General features: G+C 43.1%; 2 protein-coding genes across 3 annotated transcripts; both read left to right on the top strand.

Moving 5' to 3' along the window:
* The first annotated feature begins 1,142 nt into the window (after positions 1 to 1,142).
* On the top strand, positions 1,143 to 14,292 carry LOC127907297 (fatty acid binding protein 1-B.1-like). Of its 2 annotated transcripts, none has more exons than XM_052461803.1 (4): positions 1,143 to 1,310; positions 2,327 to 2,499; positions 2,838 to 2,930; positions 14,201 to 14,292. In XM_052461803.1, exons 1-4 carry the CDS (start codon positions 1,244 to 1,246, stop codon positions 14,249 to 14,251), a joined length of 384 nt encoding a protein of 127 aa, XP_052317763.1. In that variant the 5' UTR covers positions 1,143 to 1,243; the 3' UTR covers positions 14,252 to 14,292. The 2 variants fall into 2 exon arrangements, with proteins under 2 accessions (XP_052317763.1, XP_052317762.1); XM_052461802.1 differs by lacking the exon at positions 14,201 to 14,292 and adding an exon at positions 3,640 to 3,731.
* LOC127907299 (fatty acid-binding protein, liver-type-like) lies at positions 11,705 to 14,292 on the top strand. The gene is made up of 4 exons (XM_052461805.1): positions 11,705 to 11,872; positions 12,882 to 13,053; positions 13,400 to 13,492; positions 14,201 to 14,292. The coding sequence occupies exons 1-3, from the start codon at positions 11,806 to 11,808 to the stop codon at positions 13,407 to 13,409; spliced, it is 249 nt and encodes an 82-aa protein (XP_052317765.1). The 5' UTR covers positions 11,705 to 11,805; the 3' UTR covers positions 13,410 to 13,492; positions 14,201 to 14,292.
* Positions 14,293 to 21,477: the final 7,185 nt, after the last annotated feature.

The following is a 21,477-nucleotide window of genomic DNA, read 5'->3' as shown; positions in this document are numbered from 1 at the left end:
AGAGAGTTTTCGTCTATACTCTTTTAGCTGTCTATTTAAAACCACAAACCAATGCTAGCACTAAGACCGCACTCAATGAGCTGTATACGGCCATAAGCAAACAGGAAAACGCTCATCCAGAGGCGGCACTCTAGTGGCCGGGGACTTTAATGCAAGGAAACATAAGTCCGTTTTACCTCATTCCCGCAAGCATTTTAAATGTGCAACCAGAGGGTGGAAAAAAACTCTATACCACCTTTACTTCACACACAGAGACAAGTACAAAGCTCTCCCTCGCCCTCCATTTGGCAAATCTGACCATAATTCTATCCTCCTGAATCCTGCTTACAAGTGAAAACTAAAGTAGGAAGCACCAGTGACTCGGTCAATAAAAAAGAGGTCAGATGAAGCAGATGCTAAGCTACAGGACTGTTTTGCTAACACAGACTGGAATATATTCTGGGATTCTTCCCATGGCATTGAGGAGTACACCACATCAGTCACTGACCTCATCAATATGTGCATCAACGACATCGTTCCCACAGTGACTGTACGTACATAGCCCAACCAGAAGCAATGGATTACAGGCAACATCCGCACTGAGCTAAAGGGTAGAGCTGCCTCTTTCAAGGAGCGGGACTCTAACCCGGAAGCTTACAAGAAATCTCGCTATGCCCTCCGACAAACCATAGAACAGGCAAAAAGTCAATACAGAACTAGGATCGAATCGTACTACACCGGCTCTGACGCTCGTCAGATGTGGCAGGGCTTGCAAACTATTACATACAACAAAGGGAAGCACAGCCGAGAGCTGCCCAGTGACACGAGCCATCCAGACGAGCTAAATTACTTCTATGCTCGCTTCGAGGCAAGTAACACTGAGACATGCATGAGAGCATCAGCTGTTCCAGACAAGTGTGTGATCACGCTCTGCTTATGAGACTGCTTATCATTTTTCTAAGGAGTCGAGGAGGCCTTGTTTATCAAATCAGATCAATGATCACTCACACTGCCAAAGTAGAAGAAGAGAGGATGAGAAGTGGAGTACAATAAAGTTGACCATTGCGATGTAGATTAGTTGCCCTTGGCTGGGAAGCTGATCCTAGATCTGTGCCGACAGGCAAGTAGCAGGGAAGATATGAGGGGAGGGGTTCTCAATTGTAGACACCTTTAGTTAGTTAATGAGTGCAGGGCTGGATAGATGAGGGTATAAAGACAAGCAGGGAGCTGTGGCTGACTCTACTGTCACTGTCTTATAGTCACCATGTCTTTCTCAGGGAAATACCAGATGGAGTCACATGAGAACTTTGAGTCTTTCATGGAGGCTGTTGGTAAGTCTTGCAGTTGGGTTTGTACATTTGATTAGACTTGGGGTGTTAATTTCTGAAGTCGTAGTCCTTTCAGTAATGAAGATCAACGGTGACTGCGAATGCAATGGGTACTTGAAATGGTGTTAGGTTTTTTTGAACAACTTTCACTGAATGTTTAATTTAAGACCTAACACTGCTAGTTTGGTTTGGGCTAACTATTTTGACCTTCCAGCACCAATGGGATTGTTAAATGATTTGCCTAGGCATTAATGATTTATTGTGTCATTGAGATTCAAACCTATGCTCTTCTGTCCTCTATCCATGGAATTAATCCACTGTGCCACCAGGATGGAGTTGTCATGCATTAGTTTTGTAACTCATTGAAAGTGGATAAATTTAGTCTATTCAGACAATTTCAACAGGAACAAGCACTCATTAAGATCAGGTGTGGCCAACTACTGTGTTCAACACACTTAAGAAAAGATGGCGTTTGTTGAAGCTGAGAACGGAATGTGTTTTGATCAATGTTTTTGTATGGCAAGTTCTTAGTGTTCTGAGAACATGACTTTAACTGTAACTATGAGAACCTACAGAACATTATGCTGAAGCACTGACATTCCCACAGGAGAATATTTAAAGTCAGCTGAACAACTTGAGAACATTCCCAATGTAAAATGACTAATGTTCCTAGAACTTTACCTTAAATTAAATGGTTAGAACTTTCAGGAAATATTCTGATCAAATAATGAAATGCCAACAAAATAACATTTTGTCAAATTCCTTAATGAGAATGTTCCAAAGCCAAGCAACTGTCCTGCACCATAATGTGGTATGCAAAATAACCAAGTCTTAAAACGTATGGTCCTCAGAATGTTATGTGCTCGCTGGGAATGCATTCAGATCATTGTGTTGCCATATTATAGTGCATCAGCGCTTCACTTCAGCAGTAATAATTCAGTGTTCATGTCTCACTTCATGAACTTTTTGTAGTACTAAAAAGCACCGCATATGACTCTCTCGCTGCCGCAAACATGTAGGTCTCCCTGATGAGCTTATCCAGGAGGGCAAAGACCTCAAGAGCATCTCTGAGATTGAGGAGACTGGAGACCACTTCAAGGTGACTGTCACCACGGGGACAAAGATCCTCACCAACTCCTTCACCATTGGCCAGGAGACGGAGCTCGAGTCGCCGACCGGGGGGATGGTCAATGTGGGTGGCGCATGTCACAACCCAACCATGAGTTTCATACATGTAGCCTGGGTTTATCCATCTCCCTACATATACAGCCAGTATCTAACTAAACTATAAGTTCAGCTGATATGGGGTCACTATGGTTAGTTCAGGTCCCAGTGATGTTGTGGGAGGACTGACTTTCGTTGGCAGAATCTCCTCTGCTCTTCAGGGACTGGGCGCACAGTTATGTCTCAAAACCAACACACACCTGATGCACACTGTCACACTTTTTTCTTCTCCATATATGGCCATCCAACTTGGGCCTGTTGGTGACCACTGCTTTCAGATCTAACCGTTGACCTCTCCTGTTTCAGGCTGTGGTGATGAGGGAAGGTAACAAGCTGACGGCCATCCTGAATGGGATCGAATATGTCACAGAACTTACAGACGCAAACACCCTCGTCAACGTGAGTCTGGGGCATATGGCTGGGGGTTTCACGACGCGACACAATTTCAGGGTTATTTTATAGCATTAACAAAATGGTTAGTCTATGACAGTGCCGTGAACGCAATTCAACAGTTTGCTGCCGCCAATGTTCTAAGTACATGCTGACCCCACCGCTCGCGTCGCAAAATAAATGTACGTGTTATTCAATCATTGCACCCACACAGCTCGCACGCCTCAGCAAGCATCTGCGTGGCCAGGTTCTAAAATAGAAATTGGTTCAATTTGATGTGCTGCAAGTCTGGCCTCTCCAATCTCCTCATTGGTACTTAGGAGCATATACCCATGTGGGTGATTGAAAGATTAACTTTAAGGTCCACACTCTGGTCAGTGTTAACGTTGGTTGTCAACCGCCATAAAAAGGAGGTGAGATGATGAGAAACATTTGGTTTTCTGTGGCTTAATTGTCAGAGTAGAGGACCTTGTGCATTTCAGGTAAAATAACAACCCAATGTTTATATACTAGGACAAATTAGTTAGCTAGCTAAATTGCCATAAATATTAAATGCTTATTGCCCCAAATATAACTGTTTCGGAGTTTGTTTTGATATTTCAACCTGCATGTCCTGATCGCTTTTAGTGTGGGTGAATGAGCGCGTCCGGTTTGCTAAGCATAGTGTACTGGCATGGATTTATTGAGTGTAATGATTACAGATGCTTTCTCTTTTCAGACCATGACTCTGTCTGGCATGTCATACAAGAGGACCAGCAAACGAATGTGAAGATCTACTGCACTCTTTGGATTAATAAAATGTGAAAGGCATTGAATGGTCTGGTCTCAGCATTTCATATCAATGGGTAGAACTTCAGGGGAAAATTGAAGTTTGTAATAATGAGGCAAGGTTTGAGTTGGATGAATGTGGGATTCAATAGAATAGCGTAGTTCCGTGAACATTACACTCGGGCCAAAATGGATTTTCTACATTTTAATGTGACTGCTTTATAGCAAATGTCAACCCAGCGGTGTAGAAATGAAGGCTTTGGTAGTTCCATCTAGTCTGTTGCAATATGGGTCAGAATCCTACCACATTGGGTGCATCAGTTTAGAAGCAGATTCCTCAATTTCCAGTTATTTTTGAAAATCAAGTTTCAGGCAATGCTTTTGGACATTGCTTTCACTAGTTCCACCCCAGTGTAGCTGACAAAGGGCTAAAGGTGCACCATTTGAGGGTGACCGGTTTCCCAGCTACAGTGTGGTTGGAAAAGCTAAGGACCCTGGGACTAAACACCTCCCTCTGCAACTGGATCCTGCACTTCCTGATGGGACGCCCCCAGGTGGTAAGGGTAGGCAACAAGTCTGCCACACTGATCCTTAACACTGGGGCCCCTCCTGTACTCCCTGTTCACCCACGACTGCGTGGTTAAACATGACTCCAACACCAAGTTTGAGGTGCACCACAACACCAGTGGTAAGCCTGGTCACTGACAATGATGAGACCTGGCAGTGTGGTGCCAGGACAACCTCTCCCTCAATGTGAGCACAACAAAGGAGCTGATCGTTGACTAAAGGAAAAGGCGTGCTAAACAAGCCCCCATTAACATCGACAGAGCGATTTTCAAGTTCTTTGGTGTCACATTACCAACAAACTATCATGGTCCTAACACACCAAGACAGTTGTGAAGAGGGCACAACACCTTTTCCCCCACCCCTCTGTGTTGTACACTGCTACTCGCTGTTTATCTATGCATAGTCCCTTCACATATGTGTAAATTACCTCCACTAACCTCTACCCCGCATATTGACTCGGTACCGATTGCTTTTTTATTACTTGATTTGGTAAATATTTTATCTTCTTGAACTGCTAAGGGCTTGTAAGGTGTACACTCGTATTTGGCGCATGTGACAAAGTTTGATTTGACGTGTCATGGACATAGGAATTGAAGGGTTGATTTGTATAATGTGAGGTCACTACTGCCGGCTGTTAGTTTCTTGACACCTGCCGCCATAGGTTCGTTCATGCTTATTGGCTAGTTCTTCAGGGCCTACTCCTGTGGTGTGTGTGTGTAGAAAATGATACACATTCTACTTAAACATCCGTTACTCAAATTGTCTTCATAAGCTAGGTGGGATCATGTCATAAAGATGCATTTTAATCTTGCAGATCATCCTGTGAGTTTCATGTCTTCTCTCAAGGTCTTGGTGTGGGTTCACTGCAGGATGGCATAGGCCTTACACATGCAGTGTCCCACCTATTTTCCCTGCCTTCATTGTCCCCAGAGCGGTGTTAGGATGGAATTGTTTACTGTCAAAGTAATATTGAGCCATATATACTTCACAAATATAAACACAATATGTCAAGTCTTTTCATGTGCTGAAATAAAAGATCCCAGAAATGTTCTCAGTGCACAAATTTGTATACATCCTTGTTCGTGAGCATTTCTCATTGTAATAAGATAATCCATCCACCTGACAGGTGTGGCATATCAGGACAATAAAAGGCCACTAAAATGTACAGTTTTGTCACAATGCCAGAGATGTCTCAAGTTGAGAGAGTGTGCAATTGGCATGCTGACTGCAGGACTGTCCACCAGCGCTGTTATCAGATAATGAAATGCTCATTTCTCTACCATAAGCCACCTCCAACGTCATTTTAAAGAATTTGGCAGTGCGGCCTCACAACCGCAGACCATGTGTTACCACACCAGCCTAGGACCTTGACAGCTGATTAAACAGGAGTATTTATGTCTGTAATAAAATCGGCTATCTAGTCTATAATGACTAAAGAGTAGACTCACTCCCCACATCAGGGCTTTTTAGGTTTTATGCTGGGGGGCTCCGGGAATGCAAACGTGGTATGTAAGAGATATGTGGTTAGAAAAGTGAAAGTGCAATTCAGGGAGGGAGTTGACTTGTGTGTCCTGCTCCATCCTTTATTTTATATCTCAGAGGGCTGCAGTGTGGACCAATCTTGGAAGGCCGAGGTGGAAGGTGACAATCAAATCAGACAATCAGAGGGAAGCATCTCTGGTGACATTTTCCTAAGGCTCCTGGACTTAGCTGACCACAGCCTTCCTATCGAGTCCACCAATGAGCTGCAAGTGATGCTAGGGTTCCATGGGGTCACTTGAGAGATTGGATGATAGGATTTGTAGTTCAAAGTTACCCACCCATTTACTGACCTTCTTCAGTATATAGGCAACATCACTGGAAGGGAACTAGCTCAGAATTTCACTCTTTGACATTTCATGTATGGCAAATATTGGAGTTAAATTCTTAGCTAGATGGGACCCTGAGCACCCAAATCAAATCAAATGAGAGAATCGAAAACAGCAGGTCTGGGACAAGGTGGCATGTCCGGTGAACAAGTCAGGGTTCCATAGCCGCAGGCAGAACAGTTGAAACTGGAGCAGCAGTACGACCAGGTGGACTGGGGACAGTCCAGGTAGTCCTGAGACATGGTCCTAGGGCTCAGGTCCTCCGGGAGGGGAGAGAGGGAGAGAGTATTAGAGGGAGCATACTTAAATCCACACAGGACACCAGATAAGACAGGAGATTTACACCAGATATAACAAACTGACCCTAGTGGTGTAGGGGGCAAGGCTGAGTATAGCCCACAAAGATCTCCTCCACTGCACGAGGCAGAAGGGGCGCAAAACCAAACAGGAAGATCATGTTAGTTACTCAACCCACTCAAGTGACGCATCCCTCCTAGGAAAGGCATGAAGAGCACTGGTAAGCCAGTGTCTCGGCCCCGTAACAGTTTCAGAGGCAGAGAATCCCAGTGGAGAGAGGGGAGCCGGCCAGGCAGAGAGAGCAAGGGCGGTTTGACGCTGCAGTGCCTTGCCGTTCACCTTCGCACCCCTGGGCCAGACTACACTCAATCGTAGGACCTACTGAAGAGATGAGTCTAAAGTAAAGACTTAAAGGTCGAGGCAGTAAAACATTTGCCGCCATCCACTTCCTTATGTCTGAAACACAGGCTTACAGGGTAGGACATTTTGGGGCTTCACTATGTTTCATCGAAATGTACAGCTGTGTGTCGTCCGCATAGCAGTGAAAGAGGTAGAATATATAGTGAAAACAGTAGTGGTCCTAAAACGGAACCTTGAGGCACACCAAAACTTACAAATGATTCGTCAGAGGACAAACCTTCCACAGAGATGAACTGATATCTTTCCGACAGATAAAATCTAAACCAGGCAAGAACTTGTCCGTGTAGACCAATTAGGGTTTCCTATCTCTCCAAAAAATGGTGGTGATCGGTGGTGTCAAAATCAGCACTAAGGTCTGGGAGCACGAGGACAGATGCAGAGCCTTGGTCTGATGCCATTAAAAAGGTAATTTACCACCTTCATGAGTGCAGTCTCAGTGCTATGATGAGGTCTTAAACCAGACTGAAGCGTTTCATGTACATTATTTGTCTTCAGGAAGGCAGAGAGATGCTGGGCAATATTATTGTTATTATTTTTTTAGAGGAATAGGATATTCGATATCGGCCGGGTCAATGTTTTGCTTTTCCAAGAGAGGCTTTATTACTGCCACTTTTAGAGAGTTTGGGCCATCCATTATGCTCAACATAGGAGGGGCAAGCACAGGAATTTGGAATAGGGGCCAGTACGCAGCTTGAAGGTTTAGAGGACATGACTATTTTCATGTGTCAAGAGATACAGGATTAGAAAACTTGAGTGTCTCCATTGATCCTACGTCCTGGCAGTTCTGTGCAGACTCAGGACAACTGAGCTTTGGAGAAATACGCAGATTCAAAGAGGTGTCCGTAATTTGCTTCCTAATGATCATGATTTTTTCGTCTTAGAAGTTCAGGAATTCATCACTGATGAAGTGAAATACATCCTCTCTTGGGGTATGCTGCTTTTTAGTTACCTTTGTGACAGTATCAAAAATACATTTAGGATTGTTCTTATTCTCCTCAATTAGGTTGGAAAAATAGGGTGGTCGAGCAGCAGTGAGGGCTCTTTGATATTGCACAGTACTGTCTTTTCCAAGACTTCCAGTTTGGTGGAGAGCCACTTCCGTTCCAATTTTCTGGAAGCTTGCTTCAGGCCTCTGATATTTTCTGTATACCAGGGAGCTAATTTCTTGTGACAAATTTTCTTTTGATTTTTTGAGGTGCGACTGCATCTAGGGTATTACGCTAGGTTAAATTTAGATCCTCAGTTAGGTGGTTAACCGATTTTTGTACTCCGACGTCCTTGGGTAGGTGGTGGGAGTCTGGAAGGGCATTTAGGAATTGTTGGGTTGTCCCACAATTTATAGCACGGCTTTTGATGATCTTCGGTTGGGGTCTGAGTAGATTATTTGTTGCAATTGCAAACGTAATAAGATGGTGGTTCGATAGTCCAGGATTATGAGGAACAACATTTAGATCCACAATATTTATTCCACGGGACAAAACTAGATCCAGGCTATGACTGTGGCAATGAGTAGTCCCGGAGACATGTTGGACAAAACCCACTAGTGTAACCAGGAGGAGAGGCCTCATTTAACACAGTAAATCCATTAGGCTTGAACCATGTTTCAGTCAGGCCAGTCACATCAACATTATGATCCGTGTTTAGTTCATTGACTATGACTGCCTTGCAAGTGAGGGATCTAACATTCAGTAGCCCTATTTTGCGATGTGAGATATCACAATCTCTTTCAAGAATGACCAGAATGGAGGAAGTCTTTACTCCAGTGAGATTGGTAAGGCGAACACCGCCATGTTTAGTTTTGTCCAACATAGATCGAGGCACAGACACGATGTCAATGGGGATAGCTGAGCTGACTACACTGACAGTGCTAGTGGCAGACCACTAAGCTGGCTGGCTGGCTAACAGCCTGCTGCCTAGCCTGCCTGCTGCCTGGCCTGCCCTCTATCTCATTGTGGAGCTAGATGAGTTAGGGGCCTGTCTATGCGATAGATAAGATGAGAGCACCCCTCCAGCTAGGATGGAGTCCATCAATCCTCAGCTGGCCAGGCTTGGTCCTGTTTGTGGGTGAGTCCCAGAAAGAGGGCCAATTATCTACAAAGTTTCTCTTTTGGGATGTAGTAAACAGTTTTCTACCAGCGATCTATCTAAGAGATGGTTGCCGTTTTGTGATCCCCTAAACAAACGTGCTATTGTGTGTGTTTATCCGCTTTATTTGTAATTCATATTATACATAATGTTTCTGCCATCATCTCTTATGACCAGAAAGAGCTTCTAGATATCAGGACAGCGATTACTCACCCCGTACTGGAAGAATATATGTTTTTCTTTAACGAGTCAGATGCAAAGGATTTACTCCAGACACCCGACAAGGCCCTCACCCCAGTCATTCGCAGGAGAAAGAGATGGAGATTTCGGGTATGTAGGTCTGGGTGCCTTGTAAGGTGGGTAATGTGGGTAATCTGCCTTTACCATCGGTCCTATTAGCCAAAGTACAATAATTGGATAATAAAATAGACGAGCAACGAGCACATACAGTATATCCTACAAATGGGACATTAAAAACGGTAATATCTTATGTTTCACTGAGTCGTGGCTGAACGACGACATGAATAACATACAGCTGGCAGGTTTTACGCTTTTCGGCAGGATAGAACAGACGCCACTGGTAAGACAAGGGGTGGCGGTCTATGTTTATTTGTAAACAACAGCTGGTGCACGAAATCTAAGGAAGTCTCAAGTTTTTCCTCGCCTGAGGTAGAGTATCTCATGATAAGCTGAAGACCACACTATTTACCAGAGAGTTTTCGTCTATACTCTTTTTAGCTGTCTATTTAAAACCACAAACCAATGCTAGCACTAAGACCGCACTCAATGAGCTGTATACGGCCATGAGCAAACAGGAAAACGCTCATCCAGAGGCGGCACTCCTAGTGGCCGGGGACTTTAATGCAAGGAAACATAAGTCCGTTTTACCTCATTCCCGCAAGCATTTTAAATGTGCAACCAGAGGGTGGAAAAAAACTATACCACCTTTACTTCACACACAGAGACAAGTACAAAGCTCTCCCTCGCCCTCCATTTGGCAAATCTGACCATAATTCTATCCTCCTGAATCCTGCTTACAAGTGAAAACTAAAGTAGGAAGCACCAGTGACTCGGTCAATAAAAAAGAGGTCAGATGAAGCAGATGCTAAGCTACAGGACTGTTTTGCTAACACAGACTGGAATATATTCTGGGATTCTTCCCATGGCATTGAGGAGTACACCACATCAGTCACTGACCTCATCAATATGTGCATCAACGACATCGTTCCCACAGTGACTGTACGTACATAGCCCAACCAGAAGCAATGGATTACAGGCAACATCCGCACTGAGCTAAAGGGTAGAGCTGCCTCTTTCAAGGAGCGGGACTCTAACCCGGAAGCTTACAAGAAATCTCGCTATGCCCTCCGACAAACCATAGAACAGGCAAAAAGTCAATACAGAACTAGGATCGAATCGTACTACACCGGCTCTGACACTCGTCAGATGTGGCAGGGCTTGCAAACTATTACATACAACAAAGGGAAGCACAGCCGAGAGCTGCCCAGTGACACGAGCCATCCAGACGAGCTAAATTACTTCTATGCTCGCTTCGAGGCAAGTAACACTGAGACATGCATGAGAGCATCAGCTGTTCCAGACAAGTGTGTGATCACGCTCTCCGTAGCAGATGTGAGTAAGAGCTTTAAACAGGTCAACATTCACAAGGCCGCAGGTCTAGAAGGATTACCAGGACGTGTACTCCGAGCATGCGCTGACCGACTGGCAAGTGTCTTCACTTAACCAATTAATTTATCAGTGTTATTCTCTGAGTTTGTTGGACTTCAGAAGGAAAATAAATGTAGCTAATGGGTGAACGTTTGTTCACTCAACAAACTTTGCTCACAGTGAGCTGAATGTATAAAAACTTGTTGAGTCTAATTACAATTTCATGTTTGTTTTTGGAAGTCAACACTGTATGTTGGTTCAGCTATATTCCCAGATGTGGAACAAACTCACAACCCTATTGCAGCTGGTTGCCTTACAATTGTACGTTGAATTGTTTTCTTTTAGACCTGTGTTTTTGCATGTACATTGATTGGTTGATTATCTTAAGCTACACCAACATAAGTAACAAACATTTTTCTAAAGAAATCCAATCTGTTATTAGTTGGACTTTTTGCATCTGTTACTGAGATGGCTGTTCCAGTTATTATTGAGACTACCTAAATCAAATAGAAGTATTTCCTGGCAGTCATTGTCAGTGCAGGTTGGGGTGATTAACGTTCTCTGGCTGGATTCCAATTTTTCAAGTTGAATTGTATGTTCACTCAACGTCAAATGAAAAGTTGAGTGAACATTCAAATTCAACTTGAGAATGTATGTTGGTTCAGCTATATGCCAAACATTTTTGCAAACTCACAATCCTATTGCAGTCTGCTGCCTTACAATTGTACATTGATTCAACTTTTTTATAGTGCAGGGAGACAAAATACACCTCTCAACTCAAAGTGCAATGTAGCCTAGTTTAATTTCAACACAGGTGTATACCGAGATAAAGTCAAGTTGAATTTGAAATGTGTTGATTGATCCATACACTTGTATTACAATGATGAGACTGCTTATCATTTTTCTAAGGAGTCGAGGAGGCCTTGTTTATCAAATCAGATCAATGATCACTCACACTGCCAAAGTAGAAGAAGAGAGGATGAGAAGTGGAGTACAATAAAGTTGACCATTGCGATGTAGATTAGTTGCCCTTGGCTGGGAAGCTGATCCTAGATCTGTGCCGACAGGCAAGTAGCAGGGAAGATATGAGGGGAGGGGTTCTCAATTGTAGACACCTTTAGTTAGTTAATGAGTGCAGGGCTGGATAGATGAGGGTATAAAGACAAGCAGGGAGCTGTGGCTGACTCTACTGTCACTGTCTTATAGTCACCATGTCTTTCTCAGGGAAATACCAGATGGAGTCACATGAGAACTTTGAGTCTTTCATGGAGGCTGTTGGTAAGTCTTGCAGTTGGGTTTGTACATTTGATTAGACTTGGGGTGTTAATTTCTGAAGTCGTAGTCCTTTCAGTAATGAAGATCAACTGCGAATGCAATGGGTACTTGAAATGGTGTTAGGTTTTTTTGAACAACTTTCACTGAATGTTTAATTTAAGACCTAACACTGCTAGTTTGGTTTGGGCTAACTATTTTGAACTTCCAGCACCAATGGGATTGTTAAATGATTTGCCTAGGCATTAATGATTTATTGTGTCATTGAGATTCAAACCTATGCTCTTCTGTCCTCTATCCATGGAATTAATCCACTGTGCCACCAGGATGGAGTTGTCATGCATTAGTTTTGTAACTCATTGAAAGTGGATAAATTTAGTCTATTCAGACAATTTCAACAGGAACAAGCACTCATTAAGATCAGGTGTGGCCAACTACTGTGTTCAACACACTTAAGAAAAGATGGCGTTTGTTGAAGCTGAGAACGGAATGTGTTTTGATCAATGTTTTTGTATGGCAAGTTCTTAGTGTTCTGAGAACATGACTTTAACTGTAACTATGAGAACCTACAGAACATTATGCTGAAGCACTGACATTCCCACAGGAGAATATTTAAAGTCAGCTGAACAACTTGAGAACATTCCCAATGTAAAATGACTAATGTTCCTAGAACTTTACCTTAAATTAAATGGTTAGAACTTTCAGGAAATATTCTGATCAAATAATGAAATGCCAACAAAATAACATTTTGTCAAATTCCTTAATGAGAATGTTCCAAAGCCAAGCAACTGTCCTGCACCATAATGTGGTATGCAAAATAACCAAGCCCTAAAACGTATGGTCCTCAGAATGTTATGTGCTCGCTGGGAATGCATTCAGATCATTGTGTTGCCATATTATAGTGCATCAGCGCTTTACTTCAGCAGTAATAATTCAGTGTTCATGTCTCACTTCATGAACTTTTGTAGTACTAAAAAGCACCGCATATGACTCTCTCGCTGCCGCAAACATGTAGGTCTCCCTGATGAGCTTATCCAGGAGGGCAAAGACCTCAAGAGCATCTCTGAGATTGAGGAGACTGGAGACCACTTCAAGGTGACTGTCACCACGGGGACAAAGATCCTCACCAACTCCTTCACCATTGGCCAGGAGACGGAGCTCGAGTCGCCGACCGGGGGATGGTCAATGTGGGTGGCGCATGTCACAACCCAACCATGAGTTTCATACATGTAGCCTGGGTTTATCCATCTCCCTACATATATACAGCCAGTATCTAACTAAACTATAAGTTCAGCTGATATGGGGTCACTATGGTTAGTTCAGGTCCCAGTGATGTTGTGGGAGGACTGACTTTCGTTGGCAGAATCTCCTCTGCTCTTCAGGGACTGGGCGCACAGTTATGTCTCAAAACCAACACACACCTGATGCACACTGTCACACTTTTTTTTTTTTCTTCTCCATATATGGCCATCCAACTTGGGCCTGTTGGTGACCACTGCTTTCAGATCTAACCGTTGACCTCTCCTGTTTCAGGCTGTGGTGATGAGGGAAGGTAACAAGCTGACGGCCATCCTGAATGGGATCGAATATGTCACAGAACTTACAGACGCAAACACCCTCGTCAACGTGAGTCTGGGGCATATGGCTGGGGTTTCACGACGCGACACAATTTCAGGGTTATTTTATAGCATTAACAAAATGGTTAGTCTATGACAGTGCCGTGAACGCAATTCAACAGTTTGCTGCCGCCAATGTTCTAAGTACATGCTGACCCCACCGCTCGCGTCGCAAAATAAATGTACGTGTTATTCAATCATTGCACCCACACAGCTCGCACGCCTCAGCAAGCATCTGCGTGGCCAGGTTCTAAAATAGAAATTGGTTCAATTTGATGTGCTGCAAGTCTGGCCTCTCCAATCTCCTCATTGGTACTTAGGAGCATATACCCATGTGGGTGATTGAAAGATTAACTTTAAGGTCCACACTCTGGTCAGTGTTAACGTTGGTTGTCAACCGCCATAAAAAGGAGGTGAGATGATGAGAAACATTTGGTTTTCTGTGGCTTAATTGTCAGAGTAGAGGACCTTGTGCATTTCAGGTAAAATAACAACCCAATGTTTATATACTAGGACAAATTAGTTAGCTAGCTAAATTGCCATAAATATTAAATGCTTATTGCCCCAAATATAACTGTTTCGGAGTTTGTTTTGATATTTCAACCTGCATGTCCTGATCGCTTTTAGTGTGTGTGAATGAGCGCGTCCGGTTTGCTAAGCATAGTGTACTGGCATGGATTTATTGAGTGTAATGATTACAGATGCTTTCTCTTTTCAGACCATGACTCTGTCTGGCATGTCATACAAGAGGACCAGCAAACGAATGTGAAGATCTACTGCACTCTTTGGATTAATAAAATGTGAAAGGCATTGAATGGTCTGGTCTCAGCATTTCATATCAATGGGTAGAACTTCAGGGAAAATTGAAGTTTGTAATAATGAGGCAAGGTTTGAGTTGGATGAATGTGGGATTCAATAGAATAGCGTAGTTCCGTGAACATTACACTCGGGCCAAAATGGATTTTCTACATTTTAATGTCACTGCTTTATAGCAAATGTCAACCCAGCGGTGTAGAAATGAAGGCTTTGGTAGTTCCATCTAGTCGGTTGCAATATGGGTCAGAATCCTACCACATTGGGTGCATCAGTTTAGAAGCAGATTCCTCAATTTCCAGTTATTTTGGAAAATCAAGTTTCAGGCAATGTTTTTGGACATTGCTTTCACTAGTTCCACCCCAGTATAGCTGACAAGGGGCTGAAGGTGCACCATTTGAGGGTGACTGGTTTCCCAGCTACAGTGTGGTTGGAAAAGCTAAGGACCCTGGGACTAAACACCTCCCTCTGCAACTGGATCCTGCACTTCCTGATGGGCCGCCCCCAGGTGGTAAGGGTAGGCAACAACACGTCTGCCACACTGATCCTCAACACTTGGGCCCCTCCTATACTCCCTGTTCACCCACGACTGTGTGGTTAAACATGACTCCAACACCAAGTTTGAGGTGCACCACAACACCAGTGGTAAGCCTGGTCACTGACAATGATGAGACCTCTCCCTCAATGTGAGCACAACAAAGGAGCTGATTGTTGACTAAAGGAAAAGGCGTGCTAAACAAGCCCCCATTAACATTGACAGAGCGAGTTTCAAGTTCTTTGGTGTCACATTACCAACGAACTATCATGGTCCTAACACACCAAGACAGTTGTGAAGAGGGCACAACACCTTTTCCCCCACCCCCTCTGTGTTGTACACTGCTACTCGCTGTTTATCTATGCATAGTCCCTTCACATATGTGTAAATTACCTCCACTAACCTCTACCCCGCATATTGACTCGGTACCGATAGCCTTGTTATTGCTTCTTTTTTATTACTTGATTTGGTAAATATTTTATTTTCTTGAACTTGTAAGTAAGGTGTACACTTGTATTTGGCGCATGTGACAAAGTTTGATTTGACGTGTCATGGATATAGGAATTGAAGGGTTGATTTGTATAATGTGAGGTCACTACTGCCGGCTGTTAGTTTCTTGACACCTGCCGCCATAGGTTCGTTCATGCTTATTGGCTAGTTCTTCAGGGCCTACTCCTGTGGTGTGTGTGTGTAGAAAATGATACACATTCTACTTAAACATCCGTTACTCAAATTGTCTTCATAAGCTAGGTGGGATCATGTCATAAAGATGCATTTTAATCTTGCAGATCATCCTGTGAGTTTCATGTCTTCTCTCAAGGTCTTGGTGTGGGTTCACTGCAGGATGGCATAGGCCTTACACATGCAGTGTCCCACCTATTTTCCCTGCCTTCATTGTCCCCAGAGCGGTGTTAGGATGGAATTGTTTACTGTCAAAGTAATATTGAGCCATATATACTTCACAAATATAAACACAATATGTCAAGTCTTTTCATGTGCTGAAATAAAAGATCCCAGAAATGTTCTCAGTGCACAAATTTGTATACATCCTTGTTCGTGAGCATTTCTCATTGTAATAAGATAATCCATCCACCTGACAGGTGTGGCATATCAGGACAATAAAAGGCCACTAAAATGTACAGTTTTGTCACAATGCCAGAGATGTCTCAAGTTGAGAGAGTGTGCAATTGGCATGCTGACTGCAGGACTGTCCACCAGCGCTGTTATCAGATAATGAAATGCTCATTTCTCTACCATAAGCCACCTCCAACGTCATTTTAAAGAATTTGGCAGTGCGGCCTCACAACCGCAGACCATGTGTTACCACACCAGCCTAGGACCTTGACAGCTGATTAAACAGGAGTATTTATGTCTGTAATAAAATCGGCTATCTAGTCTATAATGACTAAAGAGTAGACTCACTCCCCACATCAGGGCTTTTTAGGTTTTATGCTGGGGGCTCCGGGAATGCAAACGTGGTATGTAAGAGATATGTGGTTAGAAAAGTGAAAGTGCAATTCAGGGAGGGAGTTGACTTGTGTGTCCTGCTCCATCCTTTATTTTATATCTCAGAGGGCTGCAGTGTGGACCAATCTTGGAAGGCCGAGGTGGAAGGTGACAATCAAATCAGACAATCAGAGGGAAGCATCTCTGGTGACATTTTCCTAAGGCTCCTGGACTTAGCTGACCACAGCCTTCCTATCGAGTCCACCAATGAGCTGCAAGTGATGCTAGGGTTCCATGGGGTCACTTGAGAGATTGGATGATAGGATTTGTAGTTCAAAGTTACCCACCCATTTACTGACCTTCTTCAGTATATAGGCAACATCACTGGAAGGGAACTAGCTCAGAATTTCACTCTTTGACATTTCATGTATGGCAAATATTGAGTTAAATTCTTAGCTAGATGGGACCCTGAGCACCCAAATCAAATCAAATGAGAGAATCGAAAACAGCAGGTCTGGGACAAGGTGGCATGTCCGGTGAACAAGTCAGGGTTCCATAGCCGCAGGCAGAACAGTTGAAACTGGAGCAGCAGTACGACCAGGTGGACTGGGGACAGTCATCAGGCCAGGTAGTCCTGAGACATGGTCCTAGGGCTCAGGTCCTCCGGGAGGGGAGAGAGGGAGAGAGTATTAGAGGGAGCATACTTAAATCCACACAGGATACCAGATAAGACAGGAGAATTACACCAGATATAACAAACTGACCCTAGTGGTGTAGGGGGCAAGGCTGAGTATAGCCCACAAAGATCTCCTCCACTGCACGAGCCAGAAGGGGCGCAAAACCAAACAGGAAGATCATGTTAGTTACTCAACCCACTCAAGTGACGCATCCCTCCTAGGAAAGGCATGAAGAGCACTGGTAAGCCAGTGTCTCGGCCCCCGTAATAGTTTCAAAGGCAGAGAATCCCAGTGGAGAGAGGGGAGCCGGCCAGGCAGAGAGAGCAAGGGCGGTTTGACGCTGCAGTGCCTTGCCGTTCACCTTCGCACCCCTGGGCCAGACTACACTCAATCGTAGGACCTACTGAAGAGATGAGTCTAAAGTAAAGACTTAAAGGTCGAGGCCGAGTCTGCGTCTCTCACATCGATAGGCAGACCATTCCATAAAAATGGAGCTCTATTGGAGAACTCCCTTGCCTCCAGCTGTTTGCTTAGAAATTCTAGGGACAATAAGGAGACCTGCGTCTTGTGACCGTAGCGTACGTGTAGGTGTGTACGGCAGGACCAAATTGGAGAGATAGGTTAGCAGAAAAATATTGATATCAGCCCTAGCCTTACATGATGCCAGTATAGAGAGGCTAGCACTGGACTAATTTGATACATTTTGGTGTTCTAGTCAAGATTCCAGAAGCCGTGTTTAGCACTAACTGAAGTTTATTTAGTGCTTTATCCGGGTAGCTGGAGAGTATAGCATTTCAGTAGTCTAATCTAGAAGTAACAAAAGCTCGGATTAGCCTTTCTACATAATTTTTGGACAAAAGATTACTGATTTTTGCAATGTTACAAAGATGGAAAAAGGTTGTCCTTGAAATATTCTTGATGTGTTTGTCAAAAGAGAGATGAGGGACCAGAGTAATGCCGAGGTCCTTCACAGTTATATTTTAGACGACTGTACAACTATCAAGATGAATTGTCAGATCCAACAGAAGATGTCTTTGTTTCTTGGGACCTAGAACTAGCATCTCTGTTTTTTCAGAGTTCAAAAGTAAAACATTCGCCGCCATCCACTTCCTTATGTCTGAAACACAGGCTTCCAGGGTAGGACATTTTGGGGCTTCACTATGTTTCATCGAAATGTACAGCTGTGTGTCATCCGCATAGCAGTGAAAGAGGTAGAATATATAGTGAAAACAGTAGTGGTCCTAAAACGGAACCTTGAGGCACACCAAAACTTACAAATGATTCGTCAGAGGACAAACCTGATAGAGGAATTCTAAATTCCTTTATGTTTTAATTGCCAAAATCAATTTCGCACTCGTTTCTATTTCATTAATGATGTGTAAGTTCATTAATTATGCATGAAGTAGATCGAGACCAGTCTTAAAAGCCAGGTAAGAGCGTTTAATTCCAGAGAGTACTGACCCAAAATACAAAGAACATTACATTTTAAAGAAAGGGAACATAAAATGACATCATCAGTTTCACACCCTCTCCCATCCTTACAATAGCGTAGTATTCAGTCCTAGAGATAGTTTTACTCCCTCATAAAACTACATTCCAACCTGTCTAAAAGATATACTTCTCTCCACTAATGGAATCCAACCAAAACATTCTTATCTGTATGAAAAGCCATAGCATCGCTCCCAACTTTAACTTCACAAGAGACACAGACAATTAATTCGTTCTGCTTATATTTTCAGTAACAGCTTAACCAATAACTTTTACTTTTCATACCATAACATAATAGTATTAGAATAAATGGTTCTAATCAATAATGTATACATAATTAATCATCTCAACTATAATTTCCTCTAACAAAACCTTCCACAGAGATGAACTGAAATCTTTCCGACAGATAAAGTCTAACCCAGGCAAGAACTTGTCCGTGTAGACCAATTAGGTTTCCTATCTCTCCAAAAAAATGGTGGTGATCGGTGGTGTCAAAATCAGCACTAAGGTCTGGGAGCACGAGGACAGATGCAGAGCCTTGGTCTGATGCCATTAAAAAGGTAATTTACCACCTTCATGAGTGCAGTCTCAGTGCTATGATGAGGTCTTAACCTCTTGGTCCTACCTGGCACGCAGGCGTCCCATCTAGAGCTCTGGAAATGCAATGCGCTACGCTAAATGCTAATAGTATTAGTTAAAACTCAAATGTTCATTAAAATACACATGCAGGGTATTGAATTAAAGCTACACTCGTTGTGAATCCAGGCAACAAGTCAGATTTTTAAAATGCTTTTCGGCGAAAGCATGAGAAGCTATTGTCTGATAGCATGTAACACCCCAAAAGACCCGCAGGGGACGTAAACAAAATAATTAGCATAGTCGTCGCTACACAAACCGCACAAATAAAATATAAAACATTCATTACCTTTGACCATCTTCTTTGTTGGCACTCCTAGATGTCCCATAATCACTATTGGGTCTTTTTTCGATTAAATCGGTCCATATATAGCCTAGATATCGATCTATGAAGACTGTGTGATAAACGGAAAAAATAGCGTTTCATAACGTAACGTCATTTTTTAAAATTCAAAAAGTCGACGATAAACTTTCATAAAACACTTCGAAATACTTTTGTAATGCAACTTTAGGTATTAGTACACGTTAATAAGCGATAAAATTCATCAGGAGGCGATGTCAATTCTATGGGTGTCTGTTTCGAAAAATGTCTTGGAGAGAGCTCGACCAAAACATCCGGTCGGAGACCGGAGGGAATCGATTCCCTTGATTCAGTTAGACCAAGAATCAATTGTGAATCAAATGACAAGACTCTAGACAACGTGTGGAAGCTGTAGGCACTGCAACCTCGGCCTCATTTAATTCGATTCACTTTGAACAATTCCTTGAAGTCGCGGATGGATATTTTTTTCCATTTTCAGTGATCAGATATTCCTGCACTTTTCGATGAAACGCATGTTCTGTTATAGTCACAGCCGAGATTTAACCAGTTTTATAAACGTCTGAGTGTTTTCTATCCACACATACTAATCATATGCATATACTATATTCCTGGCCTGAGTAGCAGGGCGCTGAAATGTTGCGCGATTTTTAACAGAATGTTCGAAAAAGTAGAGGGTCGACTTAACAGGTTAAACCAGACTGAAGCGTTTCATGTACATTATTTGTCTTCAGGAAGGCAGAGAGATGCTGGGCAATATTATTGTTATTATTTTTTTAGAGGAATAGGATATTCGATATCGGCCGGGTCAATGTTTTGCTTTTCCAAGAGAGGCTTTATTACTGCCACTTTTAGAACGTTTGGTACATATCCGAAGGATAGAGAGCCATCCATTATGCTCAACATAGGAGGGGCAAGCACAGGAAGTTGGAATAGGGGCCAGTACGCAGCTTGAAGGTTTAGAGGACATGACTATTTTCATGTGTCAAGAGATACAGGATTAGAAAACTTGAGTGTCTCCATTGATCCTAAGTCCTGGCAGTTCTGTGCAGACTCAGGACAACTGAGCTTTGGAGAAATACGCAGATTCAAAGAGGAGTCCGTAATTTGCTTCCTAATGATCATGATCTTTTCGTCTTAAAACTTCAGGAATTCATCACTGATGAAGTGAAATACATCCTCTCTTGGGGTATGCTGCTTTTTAGTTACCTTTGTGACAGTATCAAAAATACATTTAGGATTGTTCTTATTCTCCTCAATTAGGTTGGAAAAATAGGGTGGCCGAGCAGCAGTGAGGGCTCTTTGATATTGCACAGTACTGTCTTTTCCAAGACTTCCAGTTTGGTGGAGAGCCACTTCCGTTCCAATTTTCTGGAAGCTTGTTTCAGGCCTCTGATATTTTCTGTATACCAGGGAGCTAATTTCTTGCGGCAAATTTCTTTTGATTTTTTGAGGTGCGACTGCATCTAGGGTATTATGCTAGGTTAAATTTAGATCCTCAGTTAGGTGGTTAACCGATTTTTGTACTCCGACGTCCTTGGGTAGGTGGTGGGAGTCTGGAAGGGCATTTAGGAATTGTTGGGTTGTCCGAGAATTTATAGCACGGCTTTTGATGATCTTCGGTTGGGGTCTGAGTTGATTATTTGTTGCAATTGCAAACGTAATAAGATGGTGGTTCGATAGTCCAGGATTATGAGGAACAACATTTAGATCCACAATATTTATTCCACGGGACAAAACTAGATCCAGGCTATGACTGTGGCAATGAGTAGTCCCGGAGACATGTTGGACAAAACCCACTAGTGTAACCAGGAGGAGAGGCCTCATTTAACACAGTAAATCCATTAGGCTTGAACCATGTTTCAGTCAGGCCAGTCACATCAACATTATGATCCGTGTTTAGTTCATTGACTATGACTGCCTTGCAAGTGAGGGATCTAACATTCAGTAGCCCTATTTTGCGATGTGAGATATCACAATCTCTTTCAAGAATGACCAGAATGGAGGAAGTCTTTACTCCAGTGAGATTGGTAAGGCGAACACCGCCATGTTTAGTTTTGCCCAACATAGATCGAGGCACA

Source organism: Oncorhynchus keta, chromosome 14 (assembly GCF_023373465.1).
Source record: "Oncorhynchus keta strain PuntledgeMale-10-30-2019 chromosome 14, Oket_V2, whole genome shotgun sequence".
NCBI classification, from domain to species: domain Eukaryota; kingdom Metazoa; phylum Chordata; class Actinopteri; order Salmoniformes; family Salmonidae; genus Oncorhynchus; species Oncorhynchus keta.
The sequence above is the reverse complement of the archived record's forward strand: the minus strand, read 5'-3'. Positions and strand labels throughout refer to the sequence as shown.